The 19,330-nt window shown below is 50.2% G+C and overlaps 1 protein-coding gene across 2 annotated transcripts in view; it reads left to right on the top strand.

The window, feature by feature from the left end:
- The window catches only part of Kazn (kazrin, periplakin interacting protein), a 361,892-nt gene that overhangs the window by 264,036 nt on the left and 78,526 nt on the right, over positions 1 to 19,330 (top strand). For both annotated transcript variants that reach the window (XM_028753965.1, XM_028753966.1), the window contains exon 2: positions 1,176 to 1,367. In XM_028753965.1, coding sequence (XP_028609798.1) covers positions 1,176 to 1,367 — 192 coding nt within the window. The remainder of the gene's footprint in view (positions 1 to 1,175; positions 1,368 to 19,330) is intronic.

Below are 19,330 nucleotides of genomic sequence, written 5' to 3'. Positions count from 1 at the left end.
ACTAAAGTACTGTGGGCAGGATGCGAGCTACATTTAAGCGGCTTGGAGTAGGGCTTGGATTGGAACTCAGGGCCTTGGGCATGCTAGGCATCGATTCTACCCCTGAGCCGCACCCCCAGTCTCCATTTAAGTTTCATATACCCCCATTTCACAGATCAGAAGAGTGAGGCCTGTAGACACAGACCCTTCCCTGTGCGGTGATCCCAGAACCGCCACGTGACAGGTTGGCCCTGATCACGGAAGGTGCAGAGCAGAGCCGGCAAGCTGTGCAGCCTGCCCAGCCAGTGTGGGTGCTTAGTTAGCTTGCAGGAGCCTTGCATGCATTTTCCCTTGGTTGCTTTTCCTGCCTGGTTTTTTGAGACTGGGCCCTTGTTAGGTGTGCCTGGTTCCCATTGGCTACTTCACCGTGGGGGCTGGGCTGGACGGTGGGGCCCTGTGCCGGGTATACCTGTTCTGATGCCTGTGTTGCCAAGGCCACCCCATCTCTGCTCTTGGCCAGGCTCAAATGTAGCAATTGCTGTTCGTTCTCCATCTTCACCCAATCCCTCGGGGTGTTCTAGCAATGTTAGTCCCCTGGGTCATTCTCCTTCCTGTGCCTGTGGCCGTGGGAGGGGAGAACCCTGCGGGCGGGGAAAAAACAGACAGCATAGTCAAATTAGATCATAGGACAGTACAAATTCACTCCAAGCTTAAGTGTGATCACACGCTACTTGGGGTATACTTACCGTAAGAATGGCCAATGGTTTCCCTAAGGTCTGGTCCCTGTGCATCTGGGGTGTTAGCTCCTGTTTTACTTTGGTGTTCTTTTTGGTTTGGGTTTTGGTTTGATTTTTCAAGACAGTGTTTCTCTGTATAACCTTGGCTGTCCTGGAACTCCCTCTGGAGATTAGGCTGGCCTCGAACTCAGAGAGATCTGCCAGTCTCTGCCTCCTGAGTGCTGGGATTAAAGCTGTGAGCCACCATTGCCTTAAAGTATTGTACTTTCTTAATCTGGCAGTCCTGACTGCTTGGGAATCCCTGTGGTTTGTAATAAACAAGACCTCAAGAAAGAACATAAAATTTGTAGAATTGACAAAAGACTGACAGGGTCTCTTGAGACCATGCTGCCTGCGTGGACAGACAGTAAGGGACCTTAAACCTTAGAGACTCAAAGACCAACTGTTTTTATCCCCTAGTGCTCCTGCGGGAGGAAGTGGTCCAGCTTCAGGAGGAAGTACACCTTCTCCGGCAGATGAAGGAAATGCTGGCGAAGGACCTGGAGGAGTCACAGGGCGGCAAATGCTCCGAGGTCCTCTCAGCCACTGAGCTCCGGGTGCAGCTGGTACAGAAGGAGCAGGAACTGGCCAGAGCCAAAGAGGCCTTGCAAGGTGAGTGACAGGCGACAGAGCACAGACTTGGGAGGCCTGCCTGGGCCCTCCCAGCCATTCTGAGCTTCCTGGAGTTGGCCCCTACTGTGTCCTGTCCCAGGGTGTCAGTCGCTCTGAGGAATGAAAAGTGAATGGGCTTTTTTAAAAAAAAATGTGCTTGCAGTTTTTCATTGGTATGTATTTTACATAATAATGGTTTGTTTTGACATTCTCATACATGTACTTTAATTGTATGTGTCCCTGTCACCTTCTCTTGTCCCTCCCACACCTGCTCATTCGGTCTTCTTACCAATTAGTCTCCCTCCCCCGTCCGCCCCCACCCCCACCAAGTCTCATTAGGGTTGCTTACAGGAGTTTGCATGAGGGGTTTCTTGGCAACTTGACAGCAGCTTCACCACTAAAGCAAATGTCTCCTCTCCCTTCAGCAACCATTAACTGCACATAGATTCTCAGAGAGGGATGGGTGGGGCCTCGGGAGCCATCTTTGATAGACCAGGACACTGATCTACTGATGAGTCTGTCCTACGTTCCTGGGAGCCTTCGGGACGTCCCTGCTCGGGACTGAGTGTGTGCTGGGCTCTGCTGGAGAGATGCCTGGGGGCCGGTTCCGGATATATCACTCATCACAGAGATGTCACATATTTCCCTATGTCACATCAAATTACTTCTGCTTCCCCAAGCTGGGCTCTGAGAAGGGCCTGGGTTTATTCTCACCACTCAGACAAGTGCTGTTTCCCTGTGAGGTGGTGTGTCATGCAGCCCTGATGCTGGGGAGACATTGTACCTATGCTGGTGTGTAAGAAGACCAAGTCCTTGGTCACCAGTTGCCCAAACATCACAGGCCAATGGGCCTCCAGTGCAGCCCAGCTTCCCTGAAAGAGCCCTCAGCCCCCTTTCTCCTGTGAGGCATCTTACCCATGCTCTGGGCTTCAGGGAAACTTCCAGAAGGTTCCTTGAGGAAGGTAGGAAGCCCATCTATGATGCAGCTGCCATGGTGCTTTGAGAAATTGGGCCCACAGTGTCTTCAGGGAACGGCTTTTGGGGGCGCACATGCTGCCTACTCTTTCAAAGTGCATTCAAGCTTTAGACATTGTGATAGACGCCATCTGCAGAGGTCACCCTTGAGAACTGTGCAGCCCAGTTATAGAACGTAAAGAATTGAAAAAAAAAAAAAAAAGATCCCATGTTTTAAGTTAGTTTATGGTTTGTGTGCTGTACCTGAGGCCTGGAGGTTGAATGCACCTGCTAGACATCTAGAAACTCCTTGTCCCTGAAGATAAAGTTAGCCTGATTCTTAGACCACCACGACATATAGAACAGGAAAGGTTTCCCTTTGACAGGTCCTGGGCGAGCATCTCAGGTGTGGGAGGGGAGTGTTTGAGCCTCCTGGTCCATGAGACACTATTCAAGGGGCCACAGTGGAGGATCGAAGGTTGTCCTTGGCAGGCGCCTGGTCACACATCGCTGTAGGGTGAGGAGTCTGGAAATGAGCTTCCTTGATCTCCAGCTTTGCCCCAGGTCTCACAGCATGAAGGGAGGGGGATTCTGATGGCCGATGAGCCACCTGGGTCATAGCAGCGTTCCCTGACCTTAGCTTTGGTATGCATGGCTCACCAAACAGATGACCATATGATACTTCACTGACATCCCCAGGATCCACAAGGAGCCACTGGGAGGACAGTGTGTGTGGCTCTGAAGGCCACTTCGTTGGCAGGAATCTTATTTTTGTCAGGGTCTTAGTGAGGATTTCTATGGCTGTGAAGAGACACCATGACCATGGCAACTCTTTTTGTTTTTTTCGAGACAGGGTTTCTCTGTGTAGCCCTGGCTGTCCTGGAACTCACTCTGTAGACCAGGCTGGCCTCGAACTCAGAAATCCGCCTGCCTCTGCCTCCCAAGTGCTGGGATTAAAGGCGTGTGCCACTACCGCCCAGCAGACCATGGCAACTCTTATAAAGGGGAAAAAAAAAGTAACTGAGTCTGGCTTACTGTTCAGAGGTTTAGTCTGTCATCCTGGTAGGAAGCAGGGTTGGCTGCAGGGACACATGGTGCTGGAGAAGCAGCTGAGAGTTTTACATCCCGATCGAAGGCAGCAGGAAGAGAGAGAGAGACCACTGAGCCTGGCTTGGGCTTCTGAAACTCAAGTGATACACTTCCAATTCCAACAAAGCCATACCTTCTGGGAGTGCCACTCCCTGGGAGCCTCTGGGAGCCATCTTCATCCCAACCACTGCACTCAGGGTTATTGTGACTGTGGGTATTGATGGTGATGGATATTGTGGTCCAGCAGGTACAAAATGGTTGGATGCTCAGGAAGTCAATTCCCATCCAGAGGTCCATTCCGACCCTGGTTGCCTCCTTTTACTCGGCTCAGGGACCTCATAGCGTCCCTCCTGTCTTCACTGTGGAGTCTCCAGGGGGAGGTGTTGCTCAGCCCAGCCTGTGCAAGCTGAGATCCTTGATCTTGCTGAGCCTGACACTCATGTGTCAGCAGAGTTGGTGCTGGCTCTAGAAACCACCAGAATCTGCCTCTTGCACCTTTCCCAGAGTTTATTCCAGGAACAGATGACCCTTCTTCTCCTGTCCTTGGGCAGGGGCAGAATTCTCAGCTGTGTTTGCCCTTCAAGACCTGAAAGGAGGCAGTTTATGGGCCAGGAGAAATGTGCAGGGCCCAAGCTTGTTCACCCAACTGCTCCCCAGCTCCTGACCTGAGCAAAGGGAAGAATCCAGGGCTTTTCAGGAGGGAGAAGGGTGATGTTGGCATTGAGGTACCCAGCTCCCTGGAGCCCAGAGCATGGGGCGAGCATTGAACACCCCGGTGTGCTGAGGACATGTTCTGTGATGTTACCTGGATAGTATCGAGCCTGCATGCACTGTTTGTTTCTCTGTCCATGTGTCCTGTGATGAAAGCTACCTTACATGGTAGGCACAGTTAGAAGTTACACCAAGAGAAGCCAGTGGTAGACCAGAAGCAGTTGCGACTACTTATTCAAAGTCATCAAGGGGCTGGGGAGATAATCTCAGACGCAAGCATGCCACCTGCACTCAATGCTTAGCACTCTTTAGATTCAAAAGCAGAACATGCAGTGTACAGCTGTAAACCCAGCACTGGGGGGGCAGAGAAGAGAGGATTTTTGGGAGCTCTCTGGCCGTCTAGCCTAGCAGAGTCACTGAGCTCCAGGCTCTATGAGAGATGTATCTCGAAAAATAAGGTGGAGAGCAATGGAGGAAGGCACCTGGCATCAGCCTCTGGCCTCCACATATGTATATATATGCACGTAGTTACTTAAAACATCCGAATGACTTCTAGAATGTTCTATTTAGTATTTTCATTGGCCATGAATAGTGCACACATGTGGTGGATAGTACAGGCATGTTTCACTGACTTGGGGCTGTAAAGTTCCTTCCTTTCTTTTCTGTTGCTGTGGTAAGGCGCCATGACCAAAGCAACTGACAGAAAAATGTTTATTGGGGGCTGACAGTTTCATAGGGCGAGTCCATGACCATCATGGTGGGAAGCATGGCAGCAGGCAGGTAGGCATGGTACTGGAGCAGTAGCTGAGAGCCTTCATGTTGAGATAACCGTGAAACAGAGAAAGATGGCTTAGAGTTTTGAAATCTCATAGCCCACCCCCTGTGATACACCTCCTCCAATAAGGCCACACCTCTTAGTCCTTCCTAAACAGTTCCACCAACTTGACCAAGGTCCCAGACACCAGCAAGGCAGAGGTCTTTTCTGTTCTACTAATGCACCTTGTCTTTCCCTCTGCCAGTATCCACTGTGGAGTCAGCCTGGGATAAAAGATTGAGGGTACTATAACTCAGTCATGGGATGGCCAGCTCTAGAGTCAGAGTTGCACTAAACTTGAACCCCAGCTATATCTACTCCTTTTTGTTTCAATACCACATTTCCCTTTTTTGCCCAGGCTAACCTGGCACTCACTGTGTAGCCCAGGCTGACCTTTAAGTCACTGTGATCCATCCGTCTCTGGCTTCCAAGGGCTGGGATTGCAGGCGTGAGCCACCACACCTGGCTCTAACTCTTACTAACTTTGACCTTGTCTAAAGTTCTTATCCTGCCTGAACCTGCACTCCTTTGAGGTAATGGTAGTACCCATGTTCCTTACCTTCAGGACCAATGAGAGTGGCGGCCTCACACAGGCAGAGAGGGTTGAGAAACATACAAGATGGATGCGCCATTGCTTCCTGTGATTTATACAGAAGCCTAGTGATAGACAGGTGCCAGGGGCAGGGTCTGCTTAGATCTTCTAAGAGCTGCCCACCTGTATGACTTCTAGGTCAGAGGGACCCCAGAGCCTGTGCACTCAAAGATAACAGTGTCCCTGAAAAACTAATGGCTGGATACCTCCAGCCACCCAGAGCAATCCACCTGGGGTCCTTCAGCATCATAAAGAACTCAACTTCCTCGATGGCCACTGCGCAGAGAGCACAAATTACAGACAGACAGATGTGGCAGGTGGCAGTGGTCAGGCAGAGGGATTTATGCACCATAATGAGAAGAAGGATCAGGCGTGAGCAGACGTGTGACTGCAGAGCTGGCAGCAGATGGCAGGGACACGTGTTCACAGCCCGTGGCCCCAGGGAAAGGCAGTGCCCCAAAGACTTCCTACCCAGCAGGGTCCCTGCTCCACCGTCGTGAGGTGAGACGTGAAGTTTTCAGTTTGCGTGAGGATTGGGAACCCAAGTAGACACTGGCCCAAGCAGATATTAGAATAGTGGTCCCCAATGGTGGCGTCAGATTGGGAAGAGACTTCAAGTGTGGGAAGCCAGGGACTTGGAAGACGCCGTAGGGTGAGTTCGGAAAATGTTGGATCCAGGTGTTTGGTCTCCTTGTGAGTTTAAAAGCAGGGCGTGACTAAGCAAGAAACATAGTATTAGAGGGTGTCTAAACTCACCCCTAGATACCCCCCATGACTCTCGCTGTGTTCTGTGGGAACTTGCAGGACCATCTGGTATCTGTCAATTTCCCAGGATTCTATTTTCCGACTTCCCTGTAAATTGCGGCATCACCGAAGTGGCAGTCATGAGAATTGCTTTCTTTCATTTTTTTTTCTTTAAAAAAAAAGAAAAATCTTTTAACAGTGTGTTAAACATGCCGAGCAATTTCCAACAACAATAAATACGACCCAAGGACATAATTTTTAATGACTGCATAATGTTCCACCAAATGGAAGCTCCATTATTTATTCAGCCATTTTCCTGTCATTGAACATCTGAGGCGTTCCTGTGTTTTCTCCTCTCTCCCTCTTTTGCCCACGATAACATGACAAAGATCTGGCTCAAGAAAGCTGTTTGTTTTCTATTCTTGTTATTTTCTCCTTTGCATTTCTGATTTGGGGTGTGTGTGTGTGTGTGTGTGTGTGTGTGTGTGATGTTTATGTCCATACACCAGGACACTTGTGTGGAGGTCAGAGGACAACCTTGTAAAAATCACGTCTTCCCTTCCACTGTGTGGATCGTCAGGATTAGCAGCAGGTGACTTTACCCTCTGAGCCATCTCTTTGGCTCTCTGGTATATTTGTTTGTAGAGAAAGGGTCTCATGTATTTCAGGAATGCCTCAAAATTGCTATGGTATAGGGGCTGGCCTTGAACTCCTGACCCTCCTGCCTCTGCTTCCCGAGTGCTACGATTCTAGGCTGCTCCACCTTGCTTATATGATTGGTGCTAGGGATCAAACACGGAGCTCGGTGTACCCTAGGCTAGCAATCTACCAACCAAGCCACACTCCCCGACACATTTAGTATGGGCACTCGAGTGTGGGCAGTCACCTGTGGAGGGAGAAGAGGGTGTTGGATACCAGGAGCTGGAGTTAGAAGCGGTTGTGAGCCACCTGGTGTGGGTGCTAGGAACTGAACCCAGATTCTCTGCAAGAGCTGTCTAACCACTGAGCCATCTCTCCAACTCCTGTTTGTTTCTTAAGATACCGCTTCTCAAACTTTTCTCAAGCTCTTAGGGAATTGAAACCAGGCAAACCAGGGGCAGCTTGCCCTGGTGCCTGTGTGTCAGACAGAGGACAGTTTTGTGGAGTCTGTTCTCTCATTGCACCTTTACGTGGGTTCTAGGGTTCAGGTCACTAGGCTTGCACAAGTGTTCTAACCACTGAACTATCTTCAAGCCCGGATAGTTTGCTCCGAAGCCCAGATACCGTCATGACAAGCTGCTCCTGGTTTGCCGGGGGTAACAGGTCTTCTTAGTTCATTTGCAAACTCTGTGAGGCCATTTATTAGATCCCATGGTTCGTGGGTCTGTTGTTCTTTCAAGCGCACACAGAGTTCTTTTAAGAAGTGGCTAGTCTAGAGATCAGTGAGATGGCTCACCCTGTAAAAGGTCACAGCCTGGTGACCTTGTTTGACAGCCGAGAAGTACATGGTGGAAGGAGAGAACCAATTCTACTTCGTTAAGCACACCCTTTATTTATTTATTTAATTTTAGTGGTGAGTTTATTGAACCAGGGCCTGGTGCATGCTGTGCCTGCAGACCCTACAGCTGAGTTATGCTCACAGTGTTATCATAGGCACTCTGAAGCTTTTCCTTTGTGTGTGTGGGGGGGGGTGGGGAGGGCGCACTCCTAGGAGCCCACATGCAAAGGTCAGAGGCTAGAGTTTGTTGTCTTTTTCGGGTGCTCTCCACCCTGTTTCTTGAGGCAGAGTCTCTTACTGAACCAGAAACTTGCTGCTTCCCCTGACTGGCTCCCTGTCTCCACCCTTTGAGCAGCTATGTCTGTCTTTTTATGTGCATGCTGGGAGATTTGAACTCAGGTCCTCATGCTTGAACAGCAAGCATTTTTAACTGCTGACCTATCTCCCTAACCCCAATATTTGTTTTGCTTTGTCTTGTTTTGTTTTTTTTAAATCTTTGAACAAACAGCCCTAAGAACATAGTTCTGCTAATACAGTTTGACAGCACTGGTGTGATTTCTAGTAAGACATCAATCCTTCCCAACTTTAGCTTTTACACCAGCTCTATACACACTAAACATAGAGTTAAAGAAAAAAAAAGGCAAATAGCATCTTCGTGTTCTTATGAGAACTGTTCTCACAGGCCCCCGAGAAGCTGATTTGGATGGTAGTGACTGGCACCCATCTTTTCATGAGATGCCACACACTACAGAACTTGTCCTGATAGTCACATAAAACAGATGCTGTTGTTATAGTCCCAGTTTTCAGAAGTGGGGGCAAGTTCCAAGACACCTGTGTGTGTCTAGGTTACATGGCAGTTTCTGGGTGGAGCTGGGTTTGAACCGCAGGCCATGGGTGACACTGGCAGGGACAGTGGGTACTGCTTTAGGAAAATGCTCAGAGACAGGAAAGCAGCCTGAACTGACAGGGACAGCGGCTGATAGTGAAACTTTGCTTCAGGGAATGCTGGGAGGTGAGGAATGTGACTCTCCAGAGCCGCACTCAGAGGAGGTCAGAAATTATGGAAAGCAGAGAGGTTAGTAAGGAAGAAGTTTGGAGGCTGTCTCTGTCCCCGCTTCCCTTCCTCCTTTCTCTGCCCTCACATCCTTGTCTCTGTTCACTAGCACTTGGACATGTTTGTGATGAAGTCTGTGCAGGCTACCTTTGCACATGTCCCCAGGCCTGCAAACCCTGGATTGTAGGTGACCCATGCGGCTGATGAGTAGCTGGGACCGCTCTGCCCACCCGGATTTTTCAGATACATATCCATGGCACTGTAGCACCACCACGTTTGAAGAGCTACTTCATACTTCCTACTTCCTCCCTTATATCCACATTCTGCCTCGTATCTCCAAATGCCTGCTTCTCTCAGGGAGGGTGAACTCTTAAATTCCTTCTTGGTCAACTGAAGGCCCATTCAGAGCCACTCGGCCGGGAGAGCCTCTGAGCTGGCAAACCTCGGAACTCCATGGAAGCTTCACCCTACAGTCAGAAAAGGAGCTGGAACACCGTCAGCACCTTTTAAGCGTCATTAGCAGCCCCTCAAGATGTAGATGAGCGTTTACAATCAGGTAAGAAAGGCCCTTCCTGGCTCTGCTAAAGCTTCAGTGGACACAGCCACCAGCCTGATTCAAGCTGCTTCACAAGGTTCCTAAGAAGGGCACATACCCTAATGGACAAATGCTTACCTGCTCCCACAGACAGGTTTCACTATGTAGCCGAGGCTAGCCTTACACTTGAGATTCTCGTGCCTCTACCTCCTGAGTGTGGAGATTACAGGTGTGCACCCTACACAGGATTCCACAGGTCCTCTCCTACAGATGAAAATGGAGCTGCCGGGGTGGCTCCGTGACAGAGTCCTTTAGGAGCGTGGATAGGACTCTGGGTTCCAGCTCTGCAAAAATTAAGGGATATTAGCAGTAAGGAGGTTTGCAGAAGCCACAGAGATAAGTGAGAATACCTGCACACCCAGTTCCCCTGCCAGGGCCCTCAGCGTCTTCCATTATGTTATACAAATGTTTCTAAAGCCATCTCTTGGGCCAGCGATATGGCTCAGGAGTAAAGGCGCTTGCCACAGAAGCCTGACAACCTGAGTTCGATCCTGGGAAACCTTGGTGGAAGGAGAGAACTGATTCCTGAACGTTGCCCTCTGACCCCCACATGTAGGCCACAGCATGCCTGTACCTGCTTCTTCTTCCTCACGCCCCCCTCCATGTGCACACACATCTAGTAAGAGGTAAAAATTACAAATTAGAAAAAAAGCTGAGGCTGGAGAGATGGCTGGAAAGTGTTTAAGAGCACTTGTTGTTCTTGCAGAGGACTTGGGTTTGGTTCCCAGCATCCAGATGGTAGACCACAACTATCATCTGTGACTCCTATTGGGCAGAGCAAGTCATGTGACCAAGCCATGCCCTACTGAGGTGGGGGTGGGGAGGGGACTCTTCAAACCCAGTTTCTTGGCCACCATTACTGCCATGATCTGCTGGAGATCAGTTCTTGTGGAATTGCTAACAGGATCTGCCCGGGACCCCAGGGTTCCAGTCACAGATGTTCTAAAACATTCTGTGTCCTTTTAGGGTTTTATGTTATACTAGGCTTTCTTTTTCCAAGTTTAAATTTTGACTGACATGTGATTGCACACACTTAACAGGGTAGTATAACGTTTCGATCTGTGCATACGTGTATAGTAACCATCACGATGGTTAGCTTCTCTGTTACCTTACATTTTATCATCCCTCCATGGGACATTTGAAGTCCCTGCTCCGGCTTTTTCAAGCCATTCAATATCTGACTGTCAACTGTAGCCTCCTGTGGTGGGAAGTGTCACCCTCACTGTGCGGTCACCTCTCAGGGTCACCAGCCTCCTGACCCTGCCTCTCCCCAGCCTCTAGTGACCCTTCTGAGGTCAGCTTTTTTATAGTCCAAGCGGATGAGAAATCCACACACCTTTTTTTCTTTTTCATTTCCCTTTGAGACAAGGTCAAAGGCACGTGCCCTTGGGTTCAGTTGCCGTGTCCCTCAGTCATTCTTCCACCTTTGCTACCTGCTGGGGCAGATTTTCCGACGCAGACACGACCTTCCTAACGAGTGACCTTTCAGTCTCTGTCATCACACTTCAGTTTTATAAAAATGATTGTTGTACGCATGAGTGTTTTGCCTGCTTGCGTGTCTTCACACTGTGTGTGCAGTGCCCAAGGAGGTCAAAAGAGGGTGTCAGATCCTGTGGAACTAGAAAGATAGATGGTCATGAGCCACCTTGTGGGTGCTGGGAACCAAGGCCAGGTCCTCTGGAAGAGCATCCAGTGCTCCTAGCCAGCAGTGCTCCAGCCCCAGCCCTGTAGTTTTGGCACTTGAGTTCTTGTTCCAGGCAGCAATCTCATGATATACTCACAGCTTGTGGTTGTCATCAGAGCTCTCCTCCTCCTCCTCCTCCTCCTCCTCCTCCTCCTCCTCCTCCTCCTTCTCTTCCTCCTCCTCTTTCTCCTCCTCCTTCTGGGTTTTATATAGGCCAGGCTATCCTCAAACTAACTATCTTGCTGAGGAAGGCCTTGGACTCCTGCTCCTCCTGACCCACTGCCCACAGCACTGAGATGGAAGGTACCGAGCCCAGTATATACACTGCTAGAAACTGAATCTAGGGCCTCGAGCATGCTAGGCAGGCTCTATACCAACTGAACTGTATCCCCAGCTTCAGTGACATCCTGAAGGTCTAAGGGTGGAACCCTTCCTTCATCCTGAGAACATCTGTAGGATGAATCTGCCTGAACTTCCATGGGTGCCCAAGGACCTCCACTGTACTACACTTGACCTCAAAGCCCTGACTCTTGTACTCTTTAGGGTCGGGAATAATAAAGGGTCCAGGTTTGTTTTAGCATTGGGATGGCCCGTGCCTTGTCTGTGTGAGCCCCTGCTACTCCTCAAAACCTGTGTTAGCCTGCCACTGCACCATGACTTCAAAGAGGGCATGAGAGACCTGAATGGTTTGGAGGCCAACACTTGTCCCCAGAGGGCTCTCTGAATTTGGGAGACATTTAGCAGAGACATCCTTGGTGGATATCACAGCAGGAAAGAAGGTGAACCCCAAAGAGTGGGGAAGGGAAGGTATGGATATCTGTGTCCTGCTGAGACCTGGGAAGCACAGGACCCGTTGAGTATTTGCTCTAGAAGTTGTCGCTGGTGATCAAGGCTGGTCTGGACCATAGGAGTCTCTGACCCCTTTTGTCCAGTCCCTTCCCTATGCAATTCAGTGAGCACAGGCTAGTCCCCTTAGATGCCTGCAGCCTCAGCTGCAGCCCAGGATACAATTTAGTTATAAGCAAGAGCAGCTGACCTTCACCTTGATCCTGGCTTCTGATTCATCCCCACTCCTTTCTGAGGTAGGGAGTGGAGCTGAATAGACATGGACATCTCAGCTTCTCGGCTACGAGACACAGCAGGCACTTACTCAAAAGACCTGGCCCAAGATGTAGTTCCATTGTCTCACCATGTGAGATCTCTGGCCAGGCCGTCCTTGCCCTGCAGAGTCAGGACATGGCCCTACAACTGTGCAGGAGAATAAAAGCCATGTTGGCTTCTGTCCCATAAGAGGCACTGAGGCCTGACCCCAGGAAGCCATGTGTTGAGCTGGCCTCCAAGGTGCTCGAGTTTAGTTGCCCAAGCACTGGTCCAAGGTGACCACGGGCACACATCAAGTGTGACAGGGTCTCTGACCTAGTCCTTCTCAGCCATGCATGCTCCACAGGGAGAGGCCCTGGGAACCTTTAAGGGCCTTGAGGGGCACACGGTAGGCATGTACAGCAGGCCCTGAGTGTCTCACTCAGGTTAGCAAGTCTTTATGGACAGCACCCAGGCCCAGCATGTCACTCACCCTATCCACACCTCCTCTATTTCTCACGGTTTAGGCGAGGTGAACCTCACTATGGCTGGGGAAACTGAGGCGCCAAGAGAGTCAGTCAGAGTGGAAATCCCAACATCTACCATGGATACCTTTTAGTGAAAATTCTTTAAAGTTTTAATTTTAGTGTGTGCACGTGCGCATGCATAGCGTGTGCGCATGTGCGTGTGTGTCTAGACATACACATCATATAGCAAATCTGTGGAGGTCAGAGGACAACTTTGTATCCCTCTATCACATGGGTCTGGGGGCTCAAATTCAAGCTGTCAGGTTGGCAGCAAGAGCTTTTATACTCTAAGACAGCGGAGGGCAGAGAGCAGGAGAGCTGACCCATGGATGGATGATGCATGTATGTTTGTGTAGATGTGTGGATGGATGGATACACGTATGTATATATGTGAGGATGGATGGAGGGAGGGATAGAGAAGTGCCTGTCTCTGTGGTTAGTAGAATTACTATATTACAGCTGTTGTTTGGGAGTGTCTAATCACTTTTAAAATCATGAGCTATTTGCAATGTGGCTCTCAGGGTCAGACTCTCCCATGATTCTGTGGTAGTGGGCACAACTGAGTTGACACTCAAGAGTGTAGAGTCCACAGCTGGGTGTGCAGTGTGCCCAGACTCCTAACCTGAATAATGGAAGGGTGGCAGTGTTTAGACAGGGCCCTTGTCATCATGCCCCACCTGCTGGTTCCTATAAGCAGCAAGCTGACGAGAAAATTCCTGCATGAGGACCAGCCATGGCCTATGGAAAGGCCAAACATAGCCTCCTGCTGCTGTGGACATGGTAGAGGGTGGAACGACACCACCTTACCTACCATAGAGGTTGCTGCCCGAATTCTAGCAACTGAGGCCCCAGGACTCAGGCCCAAGAGTCAGGCAGAACTTGGCCTGCTCACTTACTTTGGCAACCCCTGGAGGTCTGAGCATGAGATTCCAATGAAAGGAAAAGTGTTTAATCAGAGCCCTGTGCTCAGACACTGGGCTGCGCCCACCCTCCCAGCTCCAGGAAGAGCTAGACAAATACTGTCCTTGGTCAGGTCTGCTCAGCTGCCCTGCAAACAGGTCCAGCTAGATTGTGCTGAACAAGTGGTGGCCATCTGTTGCCAGGAACTCTCTCCTACCTTGGGGCCTGACCCAGAGAGCCACATGGGTCTATAGGCCTGTTGCTGCCCTGGGAGGGAGAATTAACACTTCAGAATCTGTAGTGTCTGGATTGAGGTCTTCAGGAGAATGGCTGTTTCTCAGTCTTTAGTTTGCGGCTCCTCTCCTGTCCCTGACATTCGAAAGTGAGCAAGATTCGGAATGAGGAAAATAACACAAACAAGATATGAGCCAGTACTCCAGGTTAGCCCAAAATCGAGTCTCATAAAAGGGGCGGGGAGGGGGGTGATGGTTCAGGCCCCACAGATACCTACCCACAGGTCTGTTTCAGATTCCAGGTCTTTGCACCTGAGTGATGTCCCTGGGCCCTGGCTTTCTGGTTAAGTGGGTTTGTGGAATGTGACTCCTTCCCTAACCTGTGCTGCCCTGACAAGGAATTTATCTTCACCTTCCTTCAGTGTAACCAAGCTAGACTGACCCTGGTGGCACCCAGGTGATAGGTGAATCAGATGGCTCTGTTCAGCCTGCCAGAGCCTGGCAAGTTCCTGGGAAATGACCTCTGGGGAACTGTCTTAGAGGCTATGAGATTAGATGCCAAATGGACCAGGTCCACCTTGCCCTGCAATGCCAGGCCTGACAGCTCACCCATTGAGTATTGCCCTCGTACTTGCTCTGAGGCCATACTTGCTTGGCATCTCAAGGCCAGAGTTTCTGTTCCAGGCAAAGAATGCCTCCTCCAGGAAGTCTCCCCTGCTCCTAGCTATGGCCTTCTCATCTGACAACCTCTCTCTGCCCTTGGGCATGTGCTCTGCCACAGGGTGTCACAAGATCTTCATGGTTCATGGCCCTTGGATGAGCAGCTGCAGTCCATGGTGTAGGTCTGGGTGTGTAACTTACAGGTCTTGTAAAGTGACTGGGTCCTTATGAAGAGGAAACTTGAGTATTCCAAATGTTATAGCTTGACTCATGACAGTGAAGAGAAAGGTCTCAGTGTGACTGGAATGGGTAGAGCTTGCTCTTTCTACATACAGTCAGCTCTTTCTCAGTGACTGCTAGTATCATCCATGTCTCCTGAGAAACCAAGTGTCTTTTTTGTGGAATTTCTTCTCTTTGTCTGGTAGAATGTCTTCTATGGGCTATTCTGGAAGGTCAGATACCCATTCACGAGGCACCATTTTTAGCTTGGTAGCTGACATCTGCTGAATATGTCACAGCCTGGAGGTTCTGGATGGCCAGGACTCAGTACGTGGAAGTGGCAAGTGACTCCAGGAAGAGGACATCCCTAGGTAGAGACTAACACCAAGGCCTGTGGCCTCTGTTCAGGGGCTGTTAGTAGCAGACGGGGAAGATGTAGGTTCTTGTGGGCGATCGGGGAGAAGGTGATGCAAAGGAGAGATTGTCACATCCCACTCTCCAAAGCGCCAGGTGGGAGAGCCGTAACTGCCCAGAGCGTCCTTGTTTTACACAGTCTGGTGATGTTTACTCAGGGTGGGAAGGTGCCTGGCCTGATTCTTGCTTCAGTGAAGGTTCTCAAGAAAGCAGGACACATAGAAGGAGTTTCCACTACTAAGCACGTAGGAAGGCTGTCCCTGGAGGAGCACCCTGTAGCTCACCAGCCTCCTCCCGTCCTCCCAGACACTTTCATCTCCTTTACTGGGGAGAGACAGAACCTCAGACAGCTCATCGGACATGCTCAAGGATGTGTTACCAGCAGGTTCTAGAGTCAGAACCAAGTCTGGATCCCCGCAAGTCTCCCCAAGAGAAACGACGTTTATGAAGTGAGCCCGGCAGGGTCGGATCCAACATTTGGCAAGTCACAAGGCTTATCCAATTACCTGCTATATTGGGGGCGGGGGGGGGGGTGGGGGCTGTGGCTCTATCCCCACACGACCTTGGATGGTGGGATTTCAGGCAGGTGGATGGGAGGCCACTGCACACAAGCCTTTCCTTAGAGACAGAGGCTTCTCAGGAGGGACTAGATGTGGGCAAGTGAGACCAGACAGTGGAAGGCAGGAGTGAGCTGTTAGCTGGGATTACAGTACTCAGTTCAAATCCTTGTACTTGAATTTGAGCAAACGGCTGGACCCCTCTGTCCCTGCTGATAGCACAGGATTATGCTGGCCCTTGCCCTGCCTGTAAGGATGAAGTGAGACCATTTGTGCGAATGGTTTAGAACAGCAATTATAGCAGCTCTTATTAAATGTCACCTGCGTGACTTTGTCATGATGCTTATGCTGGTCTCAGGAATAGACTGTAGTTCAGTTAGTGCAGTGCATATGTAGCATTCAGGAAGCTCTGGGTTCGATGCCTAGCACCACATATGGGTATAATGGCACACCCGAATAGTTTTAGTACTCTAGAAGATTAAAATTACATCCTCGGCTACATAGCAAGTTTGAGGCCAGCCTGGGCTCTATGAGACCTTGTTTCATAAAAATAAAATAAGAGGGGTTATTAGATATCTCAGTGGGTAAAGGAGCTTGCTGCCAAGGTTTGACACCTGAGATCGATCTTCAGGACCCACTTGGCAGAAGGAGAGTACCAACTCTTGCAAGTTGTCCTGAGACTTCCACACGTGTGCTTCGGCATGTGTTGAGTGCATGCACATACGGACAACTATGTAAACATACAGCATGACATTTTTAAAAGAGTGGACAGAGTTTGTTTCGCACACTGGGAGCATTTTGAGAGGGAAAGAGGACTGTGTTGAATGTTGAACATTATGCCAGAACAGCAGGAATAGCCTGAGTCCTGGTCACATGGACTGGATTGCTAGCCCTGGAATCAGGCTGCCAGCAGTAGACAGTAGTCAAGCAGGCAGCAAGGGAGGCCATCAGCAGAGATGGAGTCTGGATGCATGATGACCCAGTGATCGGGACCGTCGGTGATGGTGATCGGGAAGTAGGCGTGGTGGGGTCCACTTGCTCCCCCACAGACAGATTTATTTTCTATCTGTACCCCAACTTGAAGCACATACCTCCTCCTGCTCCCTCTAGCCTACATGTCCAGAAGTTACCCACTGGAGCTTAGCATCATGATTTCCAAAGACACACAAGGTGTCAGCTCCCTCCTGGAGAAAGCAGAGGGGCCTGGAGTGGCTGGAGGAGACTGGCGTCTCCCAGGTATAGCTTTTCCCAGAACCCCACCCATCACACATGACTCCCTGGTGGCTGCATTTCTGAGCAACCACGGCTCCTCATCCCCACAGCCCTTGGCTCTCCTAGTGTTGGACTGTATTCCTGGGATCCGGCTGTGGGAAGAGTCTCCTGTGGATCAGGGGGTCTGACTGGTCTAGGGGTCAGGGGTTGGGCACAGTGGCCTCTGGGAGAAAATGACAGAACCCAACTCATTGAGGAGCAAGCAGGACTTGTTCCAAACCCCAAAAGTTCAGCAGGGTCCTCACTTAGGCTGTTTCTGAAATCGATTTTTAGATTGTCAAATGGAGTCATGCATGGCCCTTTAGCACAGGTCCTCACAGCAAGGACCTGAGCTTGCAAAGGAAAAACCAGTCACCTACCTGTGTGTCACAAAGACCGATCGTGAGGTACTAGCAGAACTTTGTATTGACCCACACGGCTTCTTGTACAAACCAGAAAAGGCCCATTCTAGATAGAGAAGAAAGGACCGCTCTGTGCACGGAACACTGTCCCGCTGATACATAGCTGTGGGCAGGCAGTGGTACTGCATGTGACTCTGGCTCTGATGGAGATGCAGCCAGGCACTAGACATGCCAGTCACAGCAGCAGCTGCATCTCAGCTACCAGGCGCTCTGGGGCCATTGTATCAAGTGGGCAACTGTCCAGAGCAGCCGTAGTGCCAGTCATGACCGTCTCTGCTGGTTGTGTTTGGTGTAAGGAAGAATCTTTTCTTTGATTTTTATTGTAGGAATTTTAGGATGGATCCAAGATTGGTGGTTCAGGACTGCAACCCCAGCTATTCGGGAGGCTGAGCCAGGAGGATAGCAAGTTCAAGGTCTGTCTGAGATAAGAAAAAGTTTTGGACAATGTAGTAGAAAGGGGTCTGGGGATGTAGCTTGGCAGTAGAACACGAGTCTGGCATGCACAAAGGTCCTAGGTCCAGTGCCCAGTACTGACCAAAACATTAGGCTTGACAAGGTGTAGCCATACTCCCTGCTGAATTCCACACCAAACGCTAAGTTTGCTCAGAATAGAGACCCACTCATGTTCTGGGTATGGGATGCTCTCCACAATGCAAGACATATGAAGTGCCCGTCATAGGGGCTTAGCCTGGCCACTAAGCTATGCTCTCCATGGAGCTGTCCCTGGTGTGAGCTGAGCATTTGCTGAACTCCTCCTGTATGCCAGACTCTAGGAAATATATGTAATTCTCACAGTTGGCCTGTGGGATGGGTTATATTATTACCTCTGCTCTATAGTATAGGAACTGGTTTGAGGGAGGAAGATTATACCTGATACACAGATGGCAGGTGGAGGAGCTACAGTCATCCCTCAGGTCACCTCATGTCCGACCAAACACCTGTCTTTGGACAAGTGGACTTTCTCTGAGTCCTTCAAAGTGGACCTTTGGTTGAAAGAGGCAGTCTTGAGCCTGGGAAAGATAGGACAAGTGACCTGGGGCTTGCAACAGGTGATATCCAGGAGACTGAAGAACAAGGCCAATCTTCCAGTGATACAGGAGCTACAGGTGGGCCAACTGAGGACACAGACCTCCCATTGCTCTCACAGATAGCCCCTGGCCAGGAGCCCATGGCCTCTACTTAGAGCACTGTGGAGAGACTCAAGCCCTGTGGCAATACCCTGCAGCTCACCTTTGATCATCAAAGCAAAGGGCCAGAAATTTGCTTCGGTTTCTTGAAAGCAGCAGGGAGCCCTTTATTTCCAGAAATGGGGAGAACGTGCGCCAAGCTTTCTTGAGAGCTTCACAAGCTTCTTTCCCATGCCAGGTGCCAGAGGCCATGATGAGCACCTTCTGCTGGCCACACTCATCGGTCATTGCGGTTGGGCTGCAGGGGGAGGCTGTGCACACTCCTGCCCATGCAGGTCTCTCATCCATTTCTCTCAGGATGAGCCCTGGGCATGACTCCAGGACTGGAGCCTTGACCCAAGACGTGACGATTGAACTTGACCACAGGGCTGAAGCTTCGCTTGGTCCAAAGCTTAGAAATTAGATTCTCTGAATGTGAAAGGATTTCATGAAGATGTTAGTGGAAAAACGACTGTGAGACCCGGGTGCTCTCAGACTGACAGACATTGAGCCCTAAGCCAACAGCTGCACTCCATCAGGGAGCCTTCTGGGAGCTCACATTCTGTGAGCCTTTCTGTGTCTAGCAAGATGGCCAATGAATTTACTTTGCTTGTAGCAAAGGTAAAAAAAATCCAGTGAACTTTCTCTGAGTAGATAAAATGTTGTAATAGGAAGTGAGTGACCGGTGCTGGTGGCAAAATGCCCACTGAGGTGAAGAGGAGGAGGAGGAAATGGAGGAGGAGGGTGGGGAGGAAGCAGAGGAGGATGGAGGGGGAGGAGGGAGAAGAAGTGGATGGAGGAGGACGAAGGGGAAGAAGAA

This window comes from Grammomys surdaster, unplaced genomic scaffold (assembly GCF_004785775.1).
Source record: "Grammomys surdaster isolate TR1022 unplaced genomic scaffold, NIH_TR_1.0 125977, whole genome shotgun sequence".
Taxonomy (NCBI): Eukaryota; Metazoa; Chordata; class Mammalia; order Rodentia; family Muridae; genus Grammomys; species Grammomys surdaster.
Note: the sequence above shows the minus strand (reverse complement) of the source record. Positions and strands in the feature narration are given on the sequence as shown.